The sequence below is a fragment of the Rana temporaria genome, chromosome 4, assembly GCF_905171775.1.
Source record: "Rana temporaria chromosome 4, aRanTem1.1, whole genome shotgun sequence".
Taxonomy (NCBI): Eukaryota; Metazoa; Chordata; class Amphibia; order Anura; family Ranidae; genus Rana; species Rana temporaria.
Window position 1 is genome coordinate 428,478,478 of NC_053492.1, and position 21,504 is coordinate 428,499,981.

At 43.6% G+C, this 21,504-nt stretch overlaps 1 protein-coding gene across 1 annotated transcript in view; it reads left to right on the plus strand.

Moving 5' to 3' along the window:
* The first annotated feature begins 727 nt into the window (after window positions 1–727).
* The window catches only part of SLC30A10 (solute carrier family 30 member 10), a 54,507-nt gene continuing 33,730 nt past the window's right edge, over window positions 728–21,504 (plus strand). The window contains exon 1 of the mRNA XM_040351434.1: window positions 728–1,193. Within this exon, the coding sequence (XP_040207368.1) occupies window positions 743–1,193 (451 nt within the window). The 5' untranslated portion in view covers window positions 728–742. The remainder of the gene's footprint in view (window positions 1,194–21,504) is intronic.

Sequence of the window (21,504 nt, forward strand, 5' to 3'; positions counted from 1 at the left end):
GAATTTGTCAGGAGTTATCTGGCTGATAACAGAGGAATGGGTCAGGAGAGAGCCATGGGACTCTTTGAAGAGAGATAACAAAATACTGCAGATATATGTGCCCAGCTCAAATTTCATGTATTGGGTTTACATCCACTTTAAGTGTTTTTTTTTTTTTTTTTTTTAGACCAGCACAGGTTAACCTGCCAACTGTTGTGCTCTACAGCTCTGCAAAAAGAGACATAAATCGTATTATTTTCAAGATAGGGACTGAATGGGTTGGTCACATGAATTTGCCAAACAGCTAATATATTGTCCTGAACCCATATAAATCAGGTAATTTTCCATGGCATGTCTCATTTTCTGCCATTGAAAAAAAAGCAACTTAAGTTCGTATTTATTTGTTTTACGTTTATTTCTACTGAATTTTACTTAAAAAAACATTTGTAATGAACAATGAAGCGCTAACCCTGGTTTAATGTCAGCTTCCTTCCACCTGGTAAATTCTGTAACATAAGTCTACATATAGGCCAATAAATCTTTGCAGTCCCCTATAGTTATGCAACTTTTGTACTGTACCATGTGTAATAATATCCCTTCATTTAATTGGTCTTTGAAAAAATAAACTGATTATTTTATGGCATCATAAAATAAGATTTTACATGCGATGTGCTCTTGGGGCAAAAGCATATAAGGTAGCTGTAAAGTAACAGGCAGAAGGTGCTCTGAGAGTTACAGAGAGCGTAGACATCGCAGGTCAATAATGGGTCGCTATACGGGCAAGTCCTGCCGCTTGATCTTAATGTGTGTTGTTAGTTTTTTCTTATTTATAGTAGAGTTGGTGGTAGGGTACATAGGGAATTCTCTTTCTCTCTCCTCCGATGGCTTTGCCGTTCTTACCCACCTCATCTCCATGGTCATTGGTTTGCTGGGGGTCCAATACAGTCGTGTCCAGTGGCACCAACGAAACACCTATGGATTCCTCAGGGCAGACGCGGTGGGAGCCTTTGGCAATACTATCTTTTGTGCTGCTCTGATGTTCAGCATCCTTATAGAGGCCATCAAGAGGTTTATCGGCCCAGAGAAGACTGAAAATGCCATGCTGGTTTTGGTCGTCGGAGTCGTTGGCCTCGCCATCAACTTAATAAACTATGTCATCTTTCTTGAGTGCTGCTTGCCTGCAAAGTCAACTGTTCATCCAGACCCAGAAAAAGGTAAATAAATATTTTGTGACTGCGCTGTCTCTTTAAAGTCTGTTTGTAATTGGTAGGGGTATGTGGAGTTACACAAAATACAATGGTTAGAAATTACGTCTGCAAACAATAGCCACACAATGAATTTTGGAGGACATTTGGCACTTCTGCAGATAACAGGAAGCATAAACCCTGCACATTGGGAGGATATTGTGCATCACTTATTTCTGAAGTCAGTGGCCCGGATTCAGATACAATTGTGTATCTATCGGCGGGCGTACCGTATCTTAGATACATTACGCCGCCGTAACTTAGGGCGCAAGTTCCGTATTCAGAAACAACTTGCGCCCTAAGTTACGGCGGCGTAGTGTAAATGTGTCGGCATAAGCCTGCCTAATTCAAATGTGGATGATGTGGGCACGTTTTATCTAAATTACTTGTGATCCCACGTATTTGACGTTTTTTTACGAACGGCGCATGCGCCGTCCGTGAACGTTTCCAAGTGCGCATGCTCCAAATTACGCCGCAAACTGTCAATGCTTTCGACGTGAACGTAACTTACGTACAGCCCTATTCGCGAACGACTTACGTAAACGACGTAAAATACGACGCTGTTCGTGTGTTTCCGACGTCCATACCTAACATGACTTACCCCTGCTTTATGAGGGGTAACTTTACGCCGGAAAAAGCCTTACGTAAACAACGTAAATAAATGCGCCGGGCGGACGTACGTTTCTGAATCACCGTATCTACCTAATTTGCATATTTCTCGCGTAAATCTACGGAAGCGCCACCTAGCGGCCAGCGTAAATATGCAGCCTAAGATACGACGGTGTAAGAGACTTACGCCGGTCGGCTCTTAGGGAAATCTATGCGTAACTGATTCTACGAATCAGGCGCATAGATACGACCCCGCAACTCAGAGTTACGACGGCGTATCCGGAGATACGCCGTGGTAACTCGTCTCTGAATCCGGGCCAGTGTATTTTTTTTATTATGTGCATATTTTATTTACTATGCTTTATACTGATTTACTATTTTGTGAATAAATAATTAGGAGAAATGTGCATTTTCTTTCTTTTCATTTCTCGTTTCCAGTTACCTAGTCAACAGAATGGAACTTAAACTATTTGTATTCAAATTACAAAGTCCTACATCTATTGATTGTTGTAAAGACATTTTAGGTTATGCACCTGCAACCACAGCTGTCATTCTGTCAGTGTGCACTCTGACACCTTGCAAATATTTATCCGGTTTGGGAACTTTTTCCCATTGAAATAGCATGCAGCAACAGCCCTGAGGAATTTCCCCCAAAACGTGTTTGCTTTTATATTCTTGTCAATAATACCAATGAATACCTGTTAACCTACATTCAAATCTGCATTCTTTTTGGACACCCGGGCTCCTTTCTTCCTAGGTTATGGGGAATGCAAAAGGAGAAATAAGAACGGATGTATGTATGTATGTATGTATGATAGATAGATAGATAGATAGATAGATAGATACATCATACAAATAGATAAATTAAATATTTATAGATACCTACTATGGCATATTACTTTTTCATTTTTTTCACAGTTCATTCTTTTTTGTATTTTTTGGGGGGGTTTTATGAACATTTCATGACAAATCTGGCAAACTGCAGAGCTAAGGGGCACTCAAGCCAATTGTCTCAGTGGCCATAAACTCAAACTGGCAGTGAATATTCTTCGCTCTTTGGTCATACATAAGAAATTCTCTCATTAAGCTTCCTCATACTGTGCGCCCACTAGAACCCTCTGCAATTTCTCTTCCCATCTCCAAGCTTTTGCACGAGAGTACCGGGAGTTCTTCACCTTAAGAAAAGAAAGCAATTGCAATGAGCAATATAACGCATTTCTGGCTCTGGGAGATTCTCATTATCTCATTGCAGTGAGCTCCTACATTGACAGTTATTGACAGCGATGTTTCAATAGGCTAGCTACATTGCTTGTAAATACTGAAACATTGTCACCAATTTTTTTTAACCACTACAAATGTTAGTTTGTCTTAAATTGTAAGTGCACACAGGGACGGCTTCAAAGGTGCCAACCTCACATGATTTTAATTGTTAATTGATTTTAAATTGGCTTGTACCGCCTCCTTTTCTGGAGGAATGGATACTTTTTCCTATATAAACTTGATTTTATTGCAAATCTGTATGCTGTGAGGAAGGCTTTTGCCGAAACATGTTAGCGTTTTGATGTCACACTGCTGTTTGTGCTCAAGATTTAAGAAGAAGAAATCGAGTTGCTGGTGTTTGTCGGGCTGGTTCCTCCATCGATATGGTTCCTGCCGTGACTGCGCAGGCGCAGTAGGAGGCCACAGAAATCTCCGAGCCTCAACAGCTGATCGCCAGCTTAGACGAGCCCTCTCCTGCTGCCTGAAGCCTGCTTATACACTAGTACACGCCGCTCTACACAGCAAGGGGCAGATGTGATATTAGAACACCGTCATTCTTTTTGCAATTTTGATGTATGGGACATAATGGCCTGAGCACCGTTATTCAGCTCATCATCCTACAAACATGCAGTAGAGCTTGGGTGAGTTTTTGTCTACATTACCACGGCTTCAAAGCCGTCCGACTCTGAAGCCCCCCGTACGTTCTGTATAGAAGTAAATGCAAGCCACTCCGAAAGTCACCCCAAAGTAGCACAGGAATCGGAGCGTCTTTTAGAATAGTTCCATTGCACTGCATGGAGCACGACTTGTCAGGCAGCTAAGTCGCCTGACAGGTCGCCCCTGTGTGAACCAAAACTATTTCTTACACAATCTAATATTGTTTTCCTCTACTTTGTAATTTTGCATTGTGTGATATTGCGAGAAAACACACGGTCATGAACTATCACTGCTGATCTTGCTTATCTCTGTGCCGGGTTATTTACACATTTGTAAGGTAACTCCCAATGTATAGAATGACTCTAAGGTTCACTTTGAAAACCATTAGAAAAACATTTAAGGTATGTCGGTCAGAAGTCGGAACATCCTAGGGGAGATGGGGAATTTCAGGGGTAAGAAGTTGTAAACAGTGGAGAAGATTTTTTACAAATGTACCCCCATGAATACATTTATACATAAATAATTGTAGAAACAAAATAACTCTGTGGGTCTGTTTAGGATGAGGGGTTAGAGCCTCTGTCAGGTTTTAAATTGCTGTCTGTATTACTGTTAAGGAGATTTACTCAATCTAACTGACCTGATAACTAATGTCTCTGGCAATGAAAGTGAGGGTAAACCCAAATTGTTTTTTAAATCAAGTATTTTTTTATTTCAATTTTTTTTTTTAATAATTTGAATTAATTTCCAATATAGAAAAAGACAAAACAGTGCAAACTACAAGTGCAAAGTGCACTTGAAATTGCACTGAAAGTACACTTGGACTTTCAGTCGCTGTAAATCTGAGGGGTAGATCTGAAATGAGGGGAAGCTCGGCTGATTTGATTATCCAATCATGTGCAAGCTAAAATGCTGTTTTTTATTTTCCTTGCATGTCCCCCTCGGATCTACAGCGACTGCACTTTCAAATGCACTTTCAGTACAATTTCAAGTGTACTATGCACTTGTAATTTGCACTTGTAGTGCAAAGTGGATTTGCCTTTAATAAATAACACCCACAGTGCATTGAAAAAGTATTCAAACCCCTTTTGAAATCTTCCCCATTTTGTCATGTTACAACCAAAAACGTAAAGGTATTTTATATGATAGACCAACACAAAGTGGCACATAATTGTGAAGTGGAAGGAAAATGATAAATGGTTTTCCATTTTTTTTACAAATAAATATGTGAAAAGTATGGCGTGCATTTGTATTCAGCGCCCCAAGTCAATATTTTGTAGAACCACCTTTCACTGCAATTACAGCTGCAAGTCTTTTTGGGGATGTCTCTACCAGCTTTGCACATCTAGAAAATTAAATGTTTGCCCATTCTTCTTTGCAAAATAGCTCAAGCTCTGTCATAGCATATTCATGTGTTAGAATGGCCCAGTCAAAGTCCAGACCTAAATCCAATTGAGAATCTGTGGCAAGACTTGAAAATTGCTGTTCACAGATCTGTGAATAGCAATTTTCAAGTCTTGCCACAGATTCTCAATTGGATTTAGGCCATTCTAACACACAAATATGTTTTGATCTAATCCATTCTATTGTAGCTCTGGCTGTATGTTTAGAACAGCATGTAGTAATAAAAAACTGCGCTACCCCTAACAAAATTAAAATAAAATTAAAAAAGGCTGCAGTTAGGGTGGGATAAACACAATAACAATAGAACAGAAAAAACTGCGCCAACAATAAGTCCAAAAAAGTCACCATCAGACAAAGGTGATTGAGGGATGAAAATCATCCAATAATGTCCCAAAGCATAATGAATGCAGTCTCAATGTGAACATATATCCATAAGCAAAACGAATGAACACCGCTGTGAATCCACATATGAGTGAGAGTCCACCACCTAATGGTAAGCCACTTACCAAAGGGCAAGCTCAAACAGCATTTGTCTTATGCTTCGTCCTCAAGATTGGAAACTCAGAGAATGCTTTTCCGGGTATTGAAGATGCTAGGCTCAGTTGGCAGCTGGTGCTTAAAATTTCTGGGGGGCATAAACAAAATCTTGACTGCTTCAGTGGGCTGACGAGTGACGAGGCTTGTCATAGCCCACTGAAGCAGTCAAGATTATGTTTGCGTCCCCCCCCAGAAATTTTGAGCACCAGCTGCCAACTGAGCCTAAACCCCTAAACTCCAAAGTCATTCACCACTCCCTCCTGACTGGGTATTGCTCACCCGGATAGGCCCCTCTCACCTGACCTAGCAGCCGGAATGATGCACGAACCAGTTCGATAACAGTCTCTGCCACAGACTGCTAGAGAACTAATTAAACAGTCCGGAATCCTCTGCCACAGGATGTATCACCCGAACTTCCAGCCTTACAGTTAAGGAGCCTTTAAGCCAAACCAGCGAACTGTAGGACAATTTGAGATGTGGATCCCTCCTTAATAAGGTCACCAGGCCTATTCCGAGACTTCAGCCTTCCGCTTGGTCTCCTCCTGGGCAGGTCCTTCCCTGGTTTCCTTCATTAAGTGTAGCTTCCTTCATTCAGATGGACAGCTTGGGATCCCCCTTGATTCGTAGGCCCCAGTCAGCATAACTGGGCCTACTAGTAGAGATGCAGCCTCGGGCCAACGTGGTCCAATCCAAATCACCAACACATACCTCATGCCAGGAGGGCCACGAGGCAAAGGCCCAAAAATATGGCGTTTGCCCCTTAAGTATCCCCTCCCGGCATGCACAGCGGGGCACCACTACCACTGGGCTGCTCCTGAGGAAAGATACTTAATGACCAAGCTTGCCCTTGTTCCAACACTGGCCTGTGGGCAGGGCAGGACTTAGGGTGGGGGGGGCCCCTGGGCTTGAGTGTTGAAGGGGCCCCCTGGAGCCGAGAATTGGGGGGGATCGAAGTTGTTGAGCGGGGGGGGGGGGAATTGAAGTTGTTGAGCGGGGGGGAGCGCATTAAAGTTGTTGAGCGGGGGGGATTTTGCAGTTGTTGAGGGGGGGAGTGCCTCTCACCTGTGCCAACAGCCGGGGCCACAGACTGTCATTAGCCCGGCTGTCGGCTTTCTTCCCTTCAGCAGCCACAGTCCTCCACACACCACTCCGGTTCCTCCTGCTTCCGTGCTGCCTCCTCTTGCAGTGCGGGAAAATTAACCCTTTTGCGGGACTGTGGGAAGAAGCTGTCTGTGCGGGAAAGTCCCACAGAATCCGTGCGTGTTGGGAGGTATGCGCAGGGCCGCCATCAGGAATTTTGGGGCCCCTTGCACAGCTTAAGGCATGGGCCCCCTGAAGCAGAGAACCTAGGGGGGTGGGGGTGCTGCCGCCTGAAATTGAGAAGCGTGGGGGCTGCCACAAATTGAGAAGCGGGGGGGCCTTTACAAAAAATAGAAGAAATAAAGAAGAAAACAAATATATATAAATATATGTAGCCATCCGGGGCCCTGGGGACCTCTGGGCCTTTTAATAAAAAGAAAAAATAAACCTCTGGGCCCTTTAATAATAATAAAAAAAAACATTTATAAAAAATACATAAAAAAAGGGAGGTTGCCAAACCCGGGGGCCCTGGGGACCTCTGGGCCCCTGGGAACCTCTGGGCCTTTTAATAAAAAAATAAAAAAATAAACAAAAATAAAAAAATAAACATTTATAAAAAAAAATAAAAAAAGGGGGGGTTGCCACATGGGGCCCTGGGGACCTCTGAGCCCTTTAATAAAAAAAAAAAAATATATATATATATATATAAAAAAAATGTAATTTTTTTTTATAAAAAAATAAAAAAGGTGGGTTGCCATCTGGGGGCCCTGGAGACCCCTGGGCCCTTTAATAATAATAATAAAAATATATATATATATATATATATATATATATATATATATATATATATATATATATATATTATATATATATAAAAATAAAAAATATATAAAAAAAACATTTTTTTACAAAAAATAAATAAAAAAAAGGGGGGTTGCCGTCCGGGGCACGACCTCTGGACCTCTGCCGTCCGGGGTCCGACCTCTGGACCACTAAAAAAAAAAAAAAAAAAAAAAAATTTTTTTTTTTTTTTTTTAAAGGGGGCCCCCTATTGGGTGGGGCCCCTGGGCTTGAGCCCAGTCAAGGCCAATGGTAAGTCCGGCCCTGCCTGTGGGGGTATCACCACCTACAGGCAACAGTGGGAAAATGCTAGCAGGCATAGCCACTGCCAGGACAGAGGCTAATTTAGAACAAATCACACAGTCTGAGCCATCCTATCGCTTCAGACACCCACTAAATTTAACATAGCGCCCAGTCATTTGGGAGCAGGGCGCTACAATGTAAACATATAGAAAACAAACAATTAGTGCTAAGAGTAATAGATACAACTGTTCATGAAAAAGTGTTTTTTTTAGATGGGCGGTCAGTTGGTGGTGGTAAAATCAGCAGTTTAGCCTAGGTTTTACCTTCCCTGTAAAATAGCAGTTGGACCGGGCTGTTCACATGCCGGGCATTTTCAACTTGGGCTGCAGAGTTCGAAAAGTGGTACCACTTGACAAACTCACCCACTGAGTTCAATGCGGCTGTTAACTCAACTACATGCAATGCATGTGATTGCAGCGTGGTAGTACAGTATTATAGGGTGACATCTGGTGGTAAGAAGGTAATATAACACCCCCTCACTGCATGTCGAATAACCTCTGAAAAGCACTGTGACTGGACTGGTGTGCAGTCATGTTGGAACAGGAAGGGGCCATTCCCAAACTGTTCCCATATAGTTGGGAGCATGAAATTGTACAAAATGTCTTGGAATGTTGCAGCCTTAAGAGTTCCCTTCTCTGTAACTAAGGGGCTAAGCCAACCCCTGAAAAACAACCCCACACCATAATCCCCCCTCCACCAAATCATTTGGACCAGTGCACAAAGCAAGGTCCATAAAGACATGGATGAGCAAGTTTGGAGTGGAGAAATTTGACTGACCTACACAGAGTCCTGACCTCAACCCGATAGAACACCTTTGGGATGAATTAGTCGCAGCCAGGCCTTCTCGTCCACATCAGTGCTTGACCTCACAAATGTGCTTCTGGAAGAATGGTCAAACATTCCCATTGATGGACTTGACTAGGAAGGCTGCACTTCAGGGTAGGGTAGTGTCACCTTATACTCCTCTGTGGCGCAAACCAGGTTTATCCCACTTTTTTGCATATCCAGATCCAATAGTCTGGACCAGATATGGGATAAAAACAGTGGGTGCAGTGGTTTGAAATGAGGTGTTGTTGACGTTTGATGTGCTCAGAAGTAAGTACCAGCTCCCTAGCTCGCACCTGTTCCATTTTTTATTATTCAGGCATGCTTTTTCTGCCCATTTTTTCGGTCCTCCACCCTGAACTGTGGGTATAGAATTGGGTATATGGGATTGTACGATATTTTTTATTTTATTCATTTACTTTTTTATGGTTGAACTGGATGGACTTGTGTCTTTTTTCAACCTGACTAACTATGTAACTATGTAATGTGCGGGTTGGCGACCTGGAATCACTGCTCAGGGACAAGGACCTACCCAAAGCCTTGTCTACTATATACAAGGAATTATTCACTGATACTATGAAGCTTCCCTGTCTTGCTGCCTGGACGTTAGATTTTCCGCAGCTTGACAATGATGATTGGGATGATATCTGGAGCACCACGTTTGCCAGACTGGTGTCGGCACGTGATCAACTGATACAGTTCAAGTTTCTTCATATTCCCTGCACACCTGTCGAACTGCTGGAGGTGTGATGCACGGCAGATTTTTTGCACATCTTTTGGCTCTGCACACATATCCGGCAGCTCTGGGTGTGATGGACTGTGTTAGGTCGGTAACTACTACAATCTCCATTACACCATCTATCGAAATCTGTCTGTTGGGCTTGATAGACACATTAGCACCCAAAAATGTGATCCGTACTCTGCTCACATTGCTCCTGTACTATGCCTGCTTGGAAAAAAACGTTGGCTCTACCGCTGTATGAAGCCACATATCTCAATAGAGGGCTACCTAAAAAGGTGCGGGGTGGCTGGATAGACAACAACTCAACCACTACAGATTAACTGCTTCCTGGTAAATGGTTGACCTATGTGGCGGGTAGTGAGGCTTGTGTAAGCATGGATGTGAACTTATAACTCCCTTTAATACTGCTGTAGGGGGATATTATAATGCATAAAATGAATGTACATTGTTTATACTCTCCCCCTCTCCCTTTTTCCCCTTTACTTGGATTTCTATATGGAAGGATTTCTGATGCCTGCTATTATTTGTTATGGGAGCTGGATTGTACACTGGTGCTGGGAAATGTAGTGCTGAATGTTTACTATGTTCTAAGTTTGTTTATGTCTTTTCTTATGTAAAAAATCTTTAATAAAAATAATTTACATTTCCCATAGACACATGCCTAAACCTTGTGGACAGCCTTCCTAGAAGAGTTGAAGCCGTTATAGCTGCAAAGGGTGGGTCAACTCAATATTGAACTCTACAGACTAAGACTGGATGACATTAAGGTTCATGTGTGTGTAAAGGAAGGCATCCCAATACTTGTGGTAATATAGGGCCAAATCCTCAAAAGGGATATACAGGCGGAACTGCTGTTCAGCCTGCGTATCCCTGTGCCTATCTTTGGAACTGATCTTCAGAAGCAGTTTTCCAAAGATAGGCAGAAGATCTGACATCTGTAAGACACTTACACTGTCGGATCTTAGGATGCAGTACCGCATCCGCCGCTGGGGGCATTTTGCATTGAAATGCCGCTTTGCGTATGCAAATGAGGACTTACGGAGATCCACAAAGCTTTTCAGCTTTGTTTTTTCTGCGTAAGTTTACGTTTGCATACGTAAAATTAGGGCTGCTTTTACAAGGTGTAAACTGTTTACACCTTGTAAAAACAGACCTTTTTTTCGATCGCCGCGATTTTTTTAAAATTTTTAATTTTATTTTTCGGCGCGTAACTTTTTTTTTACCCGACGCAACTTTATTGTCCCGTCGCAATCCACAAAGCCCGGCGTAACGTAATTTCGCGCGCTGCCCGTCTGGAAAATGACGTCACGAGCATGCGCAGTACGGCCGGCGCGGGAGCGCGCCTCATTTAAATTGTCATCGCCCCCTGGATAACAGGACCGCCTTGCGCCGGAAGAATTTAGGTTACACTGCGTGAAATTTCTAGGTAAGTGCTTTGTGGATCGGGCACTTAGGTAGAAATTTCCCGCCAGTGTAACTTAAATGGGAAAAATTAAGTTAGGCTAGGATTTTGAGGATTTGGCCCATAGTGTATATACCGTAAATACTCGAGTATAAGACGACCCAAATATAAGCCGAGGCACCTAATTTTACCACAAAAAAATGGGAAAACTTATTGACTTGAGTATAAGCCTAGGGTGTCCATCTGCATGCCTCACTTTGCCTCACTGTGTCCATGTGCATGCCTCACTGTGCCCATGCCTCGCTGTGCCCATGCCTCACTGTGCCCATGACTAGACTGATGTTTAACATGGGAGTCTATGGAAGGGGTGGCCGGCTTTAAAAAATCGGTCCTCCAGACAACAAACTTTGCACACTTGTAGAGGAGGAGTGGGGCTACATGTGTGGCTATTTTGCCCAGGGGACCTAAGGCCGACCAGTACCCGGTCCCCAAAGTCCAGGAGATCAGGCGCAAAAAGGTGACTCGAGTATAAGCCATGGGGGGCATTTTCAGCACACAAAAAAGTGCTAAAAAACTCGGCTTATACTCGAGCATATACAGTAAGTCACATCTGCATAGGTCTAAACCAGTAAAAACATTTAAAAAAACTCCCAAGATGCAGCAGGAGCTTCCCCTTGCATAGATATTTTATGTCATACATAAATATTTGTGACCTTTTGTAAGTTATTTCCTTTGATACTCGTTTTGATTAAAACAACTTTTAATAAGGTTCTCATGTATAATAGATGCAATTATCTCCTAATGTAAATTAGCCATCTCCATTTACAGGCAGGTAATGGAGGGTAAGAAAAATTACATTCTGCATTGTGACTCTAATTAGCCGTCCACACCCTGGCATTCACAAGAATGGGATCGGTGTCAGACTACATGTAGCTGGAACATCTGAGCAGTGCATGCTAGTAGGATGATGCAGCAAAAATATCCGCTAACACTCTTCTGCATCTCTTTTACAATATTACAGTGCAAGATTTTGTGATGTACACATTAGACCAAACACCTTTTTAATTAAATATAGTTTCATTAAAAAGAAAGAACACAGTAAAAGTACAAAGTACTAATGTGGACCCATACACCTTATCCTATATTATATTGTATAAAGCATGCACTATAGCTTCTCAGAAAACCCTAATATATATCTGTTCATAAAAATGTTCCCTCCCCCTCCTCTTACCTATCCTGCCTAACTTGTATGAAAAAGGAACTGTATACTTGCATATTTTCAATCCTCTCTGGTTAGGTGACATGTTCCTGCAGCTCTGGGTAAGGGAGCAGTCAACAACAGCTCTGAATTCCAGAACATGTGACATCACCCATAGGCTGTTGGCGGTCCATCCTCTCCCCTGCAGCAGCCACTCACTGACACAGGGGAGATGGAGCTGTGGGATCACGTTACTAGAAACATTGAAAGAATAGGTGTCTTTTTTTTATACAGGTTGGCCAGGATAGGTAGGAGGAGGGGGAAGGAAACATTTTTAAGAATAGATATAGTTAGGTTTTCCTTCCACTTTAAAACCATTGCCCCCCCCCCCCCCATTTCCAACTATGCTGCAGAGTCCTGGTAAAAAAAATCTGTGGAAATACATTACTTCAATTTGCTCTGGTATGGGGCTGAATTCAGGGAGCCATGACGTCACTGGACAGCTTCCACTGCCCATTCATTATTGGTGCCCCCTCTTCTTGTCGGCAACAGCTGGTCAACCAGATCAGAATGGATTGAAATAGGAGGAAAACGCCATCCCTGAAGTGACTGAGATGGTTTTGGATTATAGAACAACGATCTCCAGTACGTTTTTAGGGGTTACCAGGTATGTTTTTAATGTTGTAATTAAATTGTCTTTTCATAGTATATGTGTATGGTCTTGTTCACGGGGTACCAAGAAAGTCCAACTTTTAAATTTTTTGGTTTTTGGATATGATTACAATCGGGGCGAGGTATCTCCCCTATTTTTCCTCTTATGATTTTTTTTAAAGGCATTGACTAGTAGAATACACTATTAATGGATTGAAATAAGGCATTTACACAGTTCTTTTTATTAGCACAGCATAGGTAGGGGAGCAGTGGATTTAAAGTGTTACTAAACCCACAACAGTAAAATCAGTCTGTATATGTAGTAAAGCATGCTTGTTATACACACTTTGGAACCTAAGGGGTTAATCCTCTGCATTGTGTAAAGAGACGGTTTGATCCCGTCTTCTCTGAACCTCCCCTTATTTTACTGTCCCCAATCCATTTGCTGATAAAACAGAGCCTTGCAGGCACTCTGCACATGCTCAGTTTGGTGTGTATTGCTAGAGAGTTTTTCTTTGGGAGGGTGCATGTGCATATCTCCCAACTGTCCCTGATTTCGAGGGACTGTCCCTGATTTGAAGCAATGTCCCTCTGTCCCTCATTCCTTCTAATTTGTCCCTCATTTTAGTCTGATCTATATAGATGTATATAAAATTCACTTTTTATCTTTCTTTAGAATGACATATGTAACTCAAGACCTACCCAACAGCCTTAATTCAATTATGCACTAATCCACTGTTTAATCAGAGTCATATCATACCCACCATATTTTTTCAAATTTCTTTCCGCAACCTCTAGATATATATGTCACCTTTTGGAATGGGATCATTGAGTTTATCAGCCCCTTCCAAAAAGCTACTTCGGGGCCCCCCCGGTTTTTTCCAACGAAGCAAGATGGTCTTCTTCCCATAAAATAGTAATATGTTAAGTAAAGTTCTGTGAGCCCTTGACGGAACCACCTCCTCCACCAAACCAAGGAGACACACACTGATTGTCAACGGAACCGGTATATGCGGTACCTCAGCCTCCCAGCGTTCTCTACATTTAAGCATTGCCTTGGGGCAAGTTTTAAACAAGTCTTTAACCACTTAAAGCGGGGGTTCACCCTAAAAAAAAATTCTAACATTAGATTGAGCCGAGTTGTGAGAATGACATTATGCTGACCTTTTTTATTCTCTTGCCATACATACCGTTTTATCTATATTTTCACTGCGGCTTCCGGGTATGTAATTCTGCGGGACTGGGCGTTCCTATTCACGTGCTAATTGATTGACATGCTTCCCACCGGCGCATACAGCGCATCACGAGTTGTGCGAAAGAAGCCGAATGGCGGTGCGCAGGCGCTGTATAGCGCCGACTCGCCATTCGGGTTCTTTCGGCAACTCGTGAAGCTCCTTATGCGATGGGGGAGGTAGTCATCACGTCAATCATCTGCTGGATAGGAACGCCAACTCCCGCGGGATTCACTACCCGGAAGCAAGGGAAGAAAATAGCTGTACGAGGTATGTACAGCAAAAATAAAAAAATAAAACGGCATACTGTCATTGTCGAGAGTCATGTCAATGTAATGTTAGAAAATAGTTTTTAGGGTGAAGCCCCGGACCATATTGCTGGTCAAAGACCAGGCCACTTTTTGCGATTCGGCACTGCGTCGCTTTAACTGACAATTGCGCGATCGTGCGACGTGGCTCCCAAACAACATTGGCGTCTTTTTTTTCCCCACAAATAGAGCTTTCTTTTGGTGGTATTTGATCACCTCTGCGGTTTTTAGTTCTTGCGCTATAAACAAAAATAGAGCGACAATTTTGAAAAAAAATTATATTTTTAACTTTTTGCTATAATAAATATCCCCCAAAAATATATAAAAAAAATTTTTTTCCTCAGTTTAGTCCGATACGTATTCTTCTACATATTTTTCGTTAAAAAAAAAAAATCGCAATAAGCGTTGATTGATTGGTTTGCGCAAAAGTTATAGCGTTTACAAAATAGGGGATAGTTTTATGGCATTTTTATTAATATACTGTTTTTACTAGGAATTGGCGGCGATCAGCGATTTTTATCGGTACTGCGACATGGCGGACACTTCAGACACTTTTGACACATTTTTGGGACCATTGGCATTTTTATAGCGATTAGTGCTATAAAAATGCATTGATTACTATAAAAATGCCGCTGGCAGGGAAGGGGTTAACACTAGGGGGCGAGGAAGGGGTTAAGTATGTTCCCTGGGTGTGTTCTAACTGAAGGGGGGGGGGTGGACTGACTAGGAGAAATGACTGATCGCTGTTCATACATTGTATGAACGTCAGACAATCAGGCATTTCTCCCCCTGACAGGACCGGGAGCTGTGTGTTTACACACACAGCTCCCAGTTCTCGCTCTGTAACGAGCGACCGCCGGACTGCGAGTCGGCTATATATGGCGCCTGCGCACCGACGTTCGGCTTCTTTCGGCAACTAGTGACACGCTGTATGCGCCGGTCGGAAGGATGTCAATCACTTAGGAACGCCCAGTCCCGCAGATTACATACCCGGAAGCGGCGCTGAAAATACGGTATGTGCTGCACTGAAAAAAAAAAAAAAACAGCCGATTGTCATTCTGACAACTCGGCTGAATGTCATGTTAAAACATTTTTTTTGCGTGAACCCCCGCTTTAAGTTGGTCAAATGTCAATAGTTCCCCATCCTGTGTAATATCTTTGAGTAGTTTAACACCTTAAAGCCTCATTCACACTACGGCCGTTCGGGTCCGTCTGTCACGGACCTGAACGGCCGCTCCATGCATTCCTATGGAGCGTCGGATGTCAGCGGAGACATGTCCGCTGACATCCGACCCGATCCGATCCGCTGAAAACAGACGTATGGGGGCCACGTCCCCATCCGTCCATGCGGATCGGATCGGGTAAGATCTGATGAAAACGGACATGCTGTCCGTTTTCATCAGATCGCTCCATAGGAGACAGCGGTGCCCGACAAGCCCCTCCCCGCTCAGTGAGCAGAGATGAGCTTGTCATCCGTCGGCTCAGCGGAGATCTGCGGACTGATCTCCCGCTGAGCCAACGGGAGCAGGCGGGCTCCGTAGCGACGGAGTCCGCCAAGTGTGAATGAGGCCTAAGTCACCCACCCCATGGGATCATCAAATGCATAAAACTGTTGTAATTTCGGGTTCATCCAAAGGGGGGCTGAAGGGGAGAACCCCTTGTAACTTGTGCAAGCCAGGGTTTAGTGAGTGAGTGAGTAACTTGTATAGCGCAACAAATGCAAACTTAATTGCCTCAAGGCGATTAGTAACACTTAAGCATATTTATATGCCTTTACTTCCGCTTACATGAGATGTCACATGACCTGTTTCATCGCTTGCGTTACACTTTCAGTTTGAATGGGGACGTGCACTCCAGAGCATTCACTTAAAAATAGGATAATTTGATTGAATTCCCTGGGAGGCATAGTGACAGCTGTTATAATTATTCGCAGTAATTATAGCACACTAATCATGGAAAATGTGCCTGGAAATGACTAGTTTCCTAGTTACACTCTGATGGCATACCTGCCACCCATGCAGAATGATCTTGTATAGGAGCTTATGGTATACAGTATGCATACGCAAAATAGCTTGAGTCAATAGTGTCAGTTTGGGGCGCTTCTGATATCTTTTAGAGTTCACTGACAGATACATTTAACCTGTGGTTGTAATTCTTTATGGTGTGTGGGTTTTGCATTCTTATTAACTTACCTTATATACTCGAGTATAAGCCAAGTTTTTCAGCCCTTTTTTTAGGGCTGAAAATACCCCTCTCGGCTTATACTCGAGTCAGTGTACCTTGGGCCAAGGATGTATCCTGGCCTAGGCCAACAAGGCCCAGGCCTAGGGCAGCACTTTGCAGGGGGGCAGCACGGAAAGAGTCCCTGCCGGCTTGCGCTACACTGTTAGTGTAACACAAGCTGCTTCTAATTTTGACTGTCCTATCATCCTGGACCACAAACCTCCCTAACTGTGCTATATGTTTTCTGCTGCACCATTGGCATGGCTATATCTTCTTAGTCCTCTCCATGAAATTATCAGAAATTTGTGCTTAAAGTAGAACTATAGGCAACACTTTTTTTTTTCATTTTGGATAGAATAAGGGAGGGTTATAGCCCCTGTCGGTTTATTTGTTACCATCCCTGTCCCATTGCAGAGATTTCCCTTTATTTCCTGCCCCATAGCCAAACAAGAAAGGAGAGAAAATCAATGCAAATTAAGGGAATCCATTCCCCCCCCCCCCCCCCAGGCCCTAAGAACTAGTGTCCCCACTCAAAAATTTCAGGACGGGTTATAAACAGTAAGGGGAGTGGCCTTGACAGGAAGGGGTGGCTCATATTTAAATTAGGGGGTGCACAAGTGTAGTCAGGCCTAGGGCAACACGAAACCTAAATACACCTCTGGGCGTCCATTTTTTAAAACTCGTGGGTTCCACCTGGTCCCGTCCCGTTCTGTGATGGCCGTTTGACACTGTGTTCAGTGTTCCGCCTATCACGGACGTTCTTTCATCCTCGGACTCAGTTTCCCAGCAGACACTGTGTTCAGTGTTCTGCCTATCACGGACCTTCTCTTGTTCAAGAATGAAAGAACGTCCGTGATAGACGGAATTCTAAACAAAGTGTCAAATGCCTATAACGGAACGGGACAGGACCAGGAGGAGCCCCAAGTTTTAAAAAATGGATGCCCGCAGCGCAGCCTGTCAATAATTTCAGGTACGCTGCAATGTGCACAGGCAGGTTGTGATGAGCACAGTAAGGTATTGGGCACAGTGAGGTTGCAATGGGAACAGTGAGGTTGCAATGGGCACAGTGAGCATGCAATGGGCACAGTGAGGTTGTAATGGGCATAGTGAGGATGGGTACAGTGAGGTTGGGCACAGTGAGGCGTGCAAATGGGCACAGTGAGGCGTGCAAATGGGCATTGTTGACCCTCTTTTCTGCTTACAGTAGCTGCTGCATTCTCACCCTAGGCTTATACTCGAGTCAATACGTTTATCCCATTTTTTGTGGTAAAATTAGGTGCCTCGGATTATACTCGGGGCGGCTTATACTCAAGTATATACGGTATATAGAAATGCAAAGCCTAGAGCAAGTTTTTTTATTGTTCAGTATAGAACTATTGTGTTTTAAATCATTTAAAGTGAACTTGTGCTTTGCTCAAGTTTTAATAAAAAAAAAAAATGTATTCTTTATTTAAGAAACAATCACTTTTCAAAAAATAGGCAAATACGTCATACCTCAGAGAATGGTACATGAAGTTCTAATTTGAATTATAACCAATGTAACAAATTTATGACTGTCATCTCTCATGGTGTACACATTTTGAGAGGTAATCTAACCACGTAGGAATTGAATGTAATGCAGAAATAGAGAAAGAAAGAGTTGGTGTAAAAATGAATAAGGTAAAGAAGAAAACCAGAGACCAGTTAGGATATTATAGGGAAAAGTTTAAAGTAAAGAAATGAGGAGGAATATGACAAAGAAGTGTGTGTGTGTGTGTGGGGGGGGGGGGGGGGGGGGTTGTCTAGCTAGCTACCTCCATCCTTTCTCTATGATCTCATAACACTCTCCTCACTCCAATACATCTTCCAGCTGCTGCAAACTGACTATTGTTGAGAGACACAGGGGTCAATTCACTAACATTTAATGCGTGATATTTGTGTCACATGACCATTTTCTATATGGAATATTTAAACAGTCAATTCAATAAATTCAAATATTGAATTCCCGCAAAATCTGTAGATATGAATGATAAATATCACATAAAAATTGCAATATAAAGTCAACTCACTAAAAGAAAAAAAAAATGTACATCATGGTGTAGGCAGTTAATCTTTAAAGTGATTGTAAAGTCTCGTTTTTTTTTTTTAAATAACAAACATGTTATACTTACTTGCTCTGTGCAGTGTTTTTTTATAGAGCAGCCTGGATCCTCCTCTTCTCGGGTCCCTCTTTGGTGCTCCTGGCCCCTCCCCTCTTCTGAGTGCCCCCTACAGCAAGCAGCTTGCTATAGGGGCACCCAAACCAAGCCCGGCCACATCCCCTATCTCTCCTTATGGACCACTGAGTTTGGTTAACAGCATCAGGAGCCAATCAGGAGGGAGATCCCCGTACAGCCGAGTCTTTTCTGCAACATCGCTGGATCGAGATGAAGCTCAGGTAGGTATTAGGGGGGCTGCTGCACACAGGTTTTCTATCTTAATGCATAAAATGCATTAAGATAAACAAAACTGCCTTTAACCACTTTAAAGTGATTTTAAAGCTATTTTTTTTTAATAACAAACTTGTCATACTTACCCGCTCTGTGCAATGTATTGCACAGCGGCCCGATCCTCCTCTTCTGGGGTTCACCGCCGGTGCTCCTTGGGGGTAAACTGTATTTACTATGTTTCAGTTTATGAATGAACAGCAGCCTCTGTCTCCTGTCTATTCATCTGCAGTGCAGCTGAGGCTGCAAAAAGGAACTGGAGGTTGTGTTTCCTGAGTCCCTTTCTCTGTCTCAAAAGTGAGACTTCGGGGGTCTGTTTAGGCCCCCGAAGTCTCACCAAACACCCCAACAGCATTGTAATAAAAAAAGTTAAACATGATTAAATTCAATTCAATTAACAATTAAAATGTAAACATTTTTTACCAAGCACTGTGTGTGGTGCTCAGGACCGTGATAGCTGAATCCCTTCATTCGACCTGATACCTAGGGCCAGCACGCCTAAAGATAGGCAAATGTCTCTGAATCTAGCCCATAGAATTTTTTTCAAAACTGTCGTTCTATTTTTGTTTATAGTGCAAAAAAAAAAAAACGCAGAGATGATCAAATACCACCACAATAAAGCTCTATTTGTGGGAAAAAAAGGACGCCAATTTTGTTTGGGAGCTACGTCGCACAACCGCGCAATTGTCAGTTAAAACGACGCAGTGCCGAATTGCAAAAAGTGGCCTGGTGCTTTAGCAACAAAATGGTCCGGGGCTTAAGTGGTTAATTTTCTATCTTTATAGATGCCACTGGGAAGATATCACTTCATTTCCTATCCCAGAGACACAACAGGAAGGAAGAGTGAATCTCCACAAAGTGAGGGGACATCCCTTCCTACCCAGTTGTCCCTAAATAGGGAGATTTCCCCCACTTCCTGTTCTGATGACAACTGTAATATTTTTTGTTTTATTTTTCCTCCTCTCTATCCAAAACCTTTTCCAGCTGGCAGGAGCCTGACCCTTTATCATACTGAAAGTGTTACATTGGCTTCTGGGTCATGTGATCACTGTGATTAGCTTGCCTTCCAGCTTCTAATCATAAACAGTGACCGGAAGCTGTTGGTGACATCGCAATCACAGTGCTGGGGGAGCGGAGTGAGCACCCTTCCTGGACAGAACAGCGACATCGACTGTACACATACTGTACATGTTGCAGATGGCATAAAAGCCCACCACCATGCTGTCACATACATTTTGAGATTAGTGCTGAGATTAGGAGGAGTTCTAATTATGCGAGCTGAATTCTTGCTACAGGTCATTGATTCAGAAAGTACTGACTCCAGAGCAAAGTGGGCTCATAGAAATTCTTATTCACAAGTGCAGTTACATGCTGCCACTGACCAATCACCAGGGCCGGATTTCCCACAAGGCCAGGCCTCGGGGTGGCAGTGGGTAAAGGGGCGGTACCGCTCCTGCGGCGACTTCTCAGCCGCCCCGCACTAACATAGCCACCCCACGGGCGGCGGCACTTGCTACTTAGGCCCGGTGTTGTAAAAAAACATCAGACCTAAGCAGAAACTGGACAGCGTCACTTCCGGTGCTGCTCCGTCATGAGTACAGCTGATCGCAGCCTGCAGGTCCACCGCGCATACGCCGCTTCAGCACGATATGCCGCGCATGCGCAGACGCTGTTTTAGTTCGGGAATATCATAGACTCCGGCGGGGGCGGAGCAATATTCTTAATGATATAATCGGCAGCACCGACTCCAGCCCCGCCCCTAACACGTACTAGCCTGCTCTGGAGAAGGGAGGTGTGCCCCTTGTAAATCAATGGACCCGAGGTCGAGAAAAAATATAGAGCTGCACCGCCTCCAGCCCCGTCCCTACCTGCTCTGCTGAAGGGGGGCGGGCCCGTGTATATCAATGGCAGGTCCAGGAAAAATATAGAGCATTGCCTGTGGGAGCAAAATACATGTACGGGAGGTCAAGATAAATTCTATAGCAGTGTCTGTAACAGTGGCGGCTAGTGCTCAAAAATTTGGGGGAGGGAGCAAATGCAGCCAGTGTGCCCATCATACACAGCCACTTGTGCCCGCCATACACAGCCACTTGTGCCCGTCATACGCAGCCACTTGTGCTCGCCATACGCAGCCATTGTGCCCGTCATACGCAGCCATTGTGCCACCTGAGATGTAAGGAAGCACTCTGCTGGGGACAGTGACACCTGAGATGTAAGGAAGCACTCTGCTGGGGACAGTGACACCTGAGATGTAAGGAAGCACTCCGCTGGGGACAGTGACACCTGAGATGTAAGGAAGCACTCCGCTGGGGACAGTGACACCTGAGATGTAAGGAAGCACTCTGCTGGCTGGGGACAGTGACACCTGAGATGTAAGGAAGCACTCCGCTGGGGACAGTGACACCTGAGATGTAAGGAAGCACTCCGCTGGGGACAGTGACACCTGAGATGTAAGGAAGCACTCTGCTGGCTGGGGACAGTGACACCTGAGATGTAAGGAAGCACTCCGCTGGGGACAGTGACACCTGAGATGTAAGGAAGCACTCTG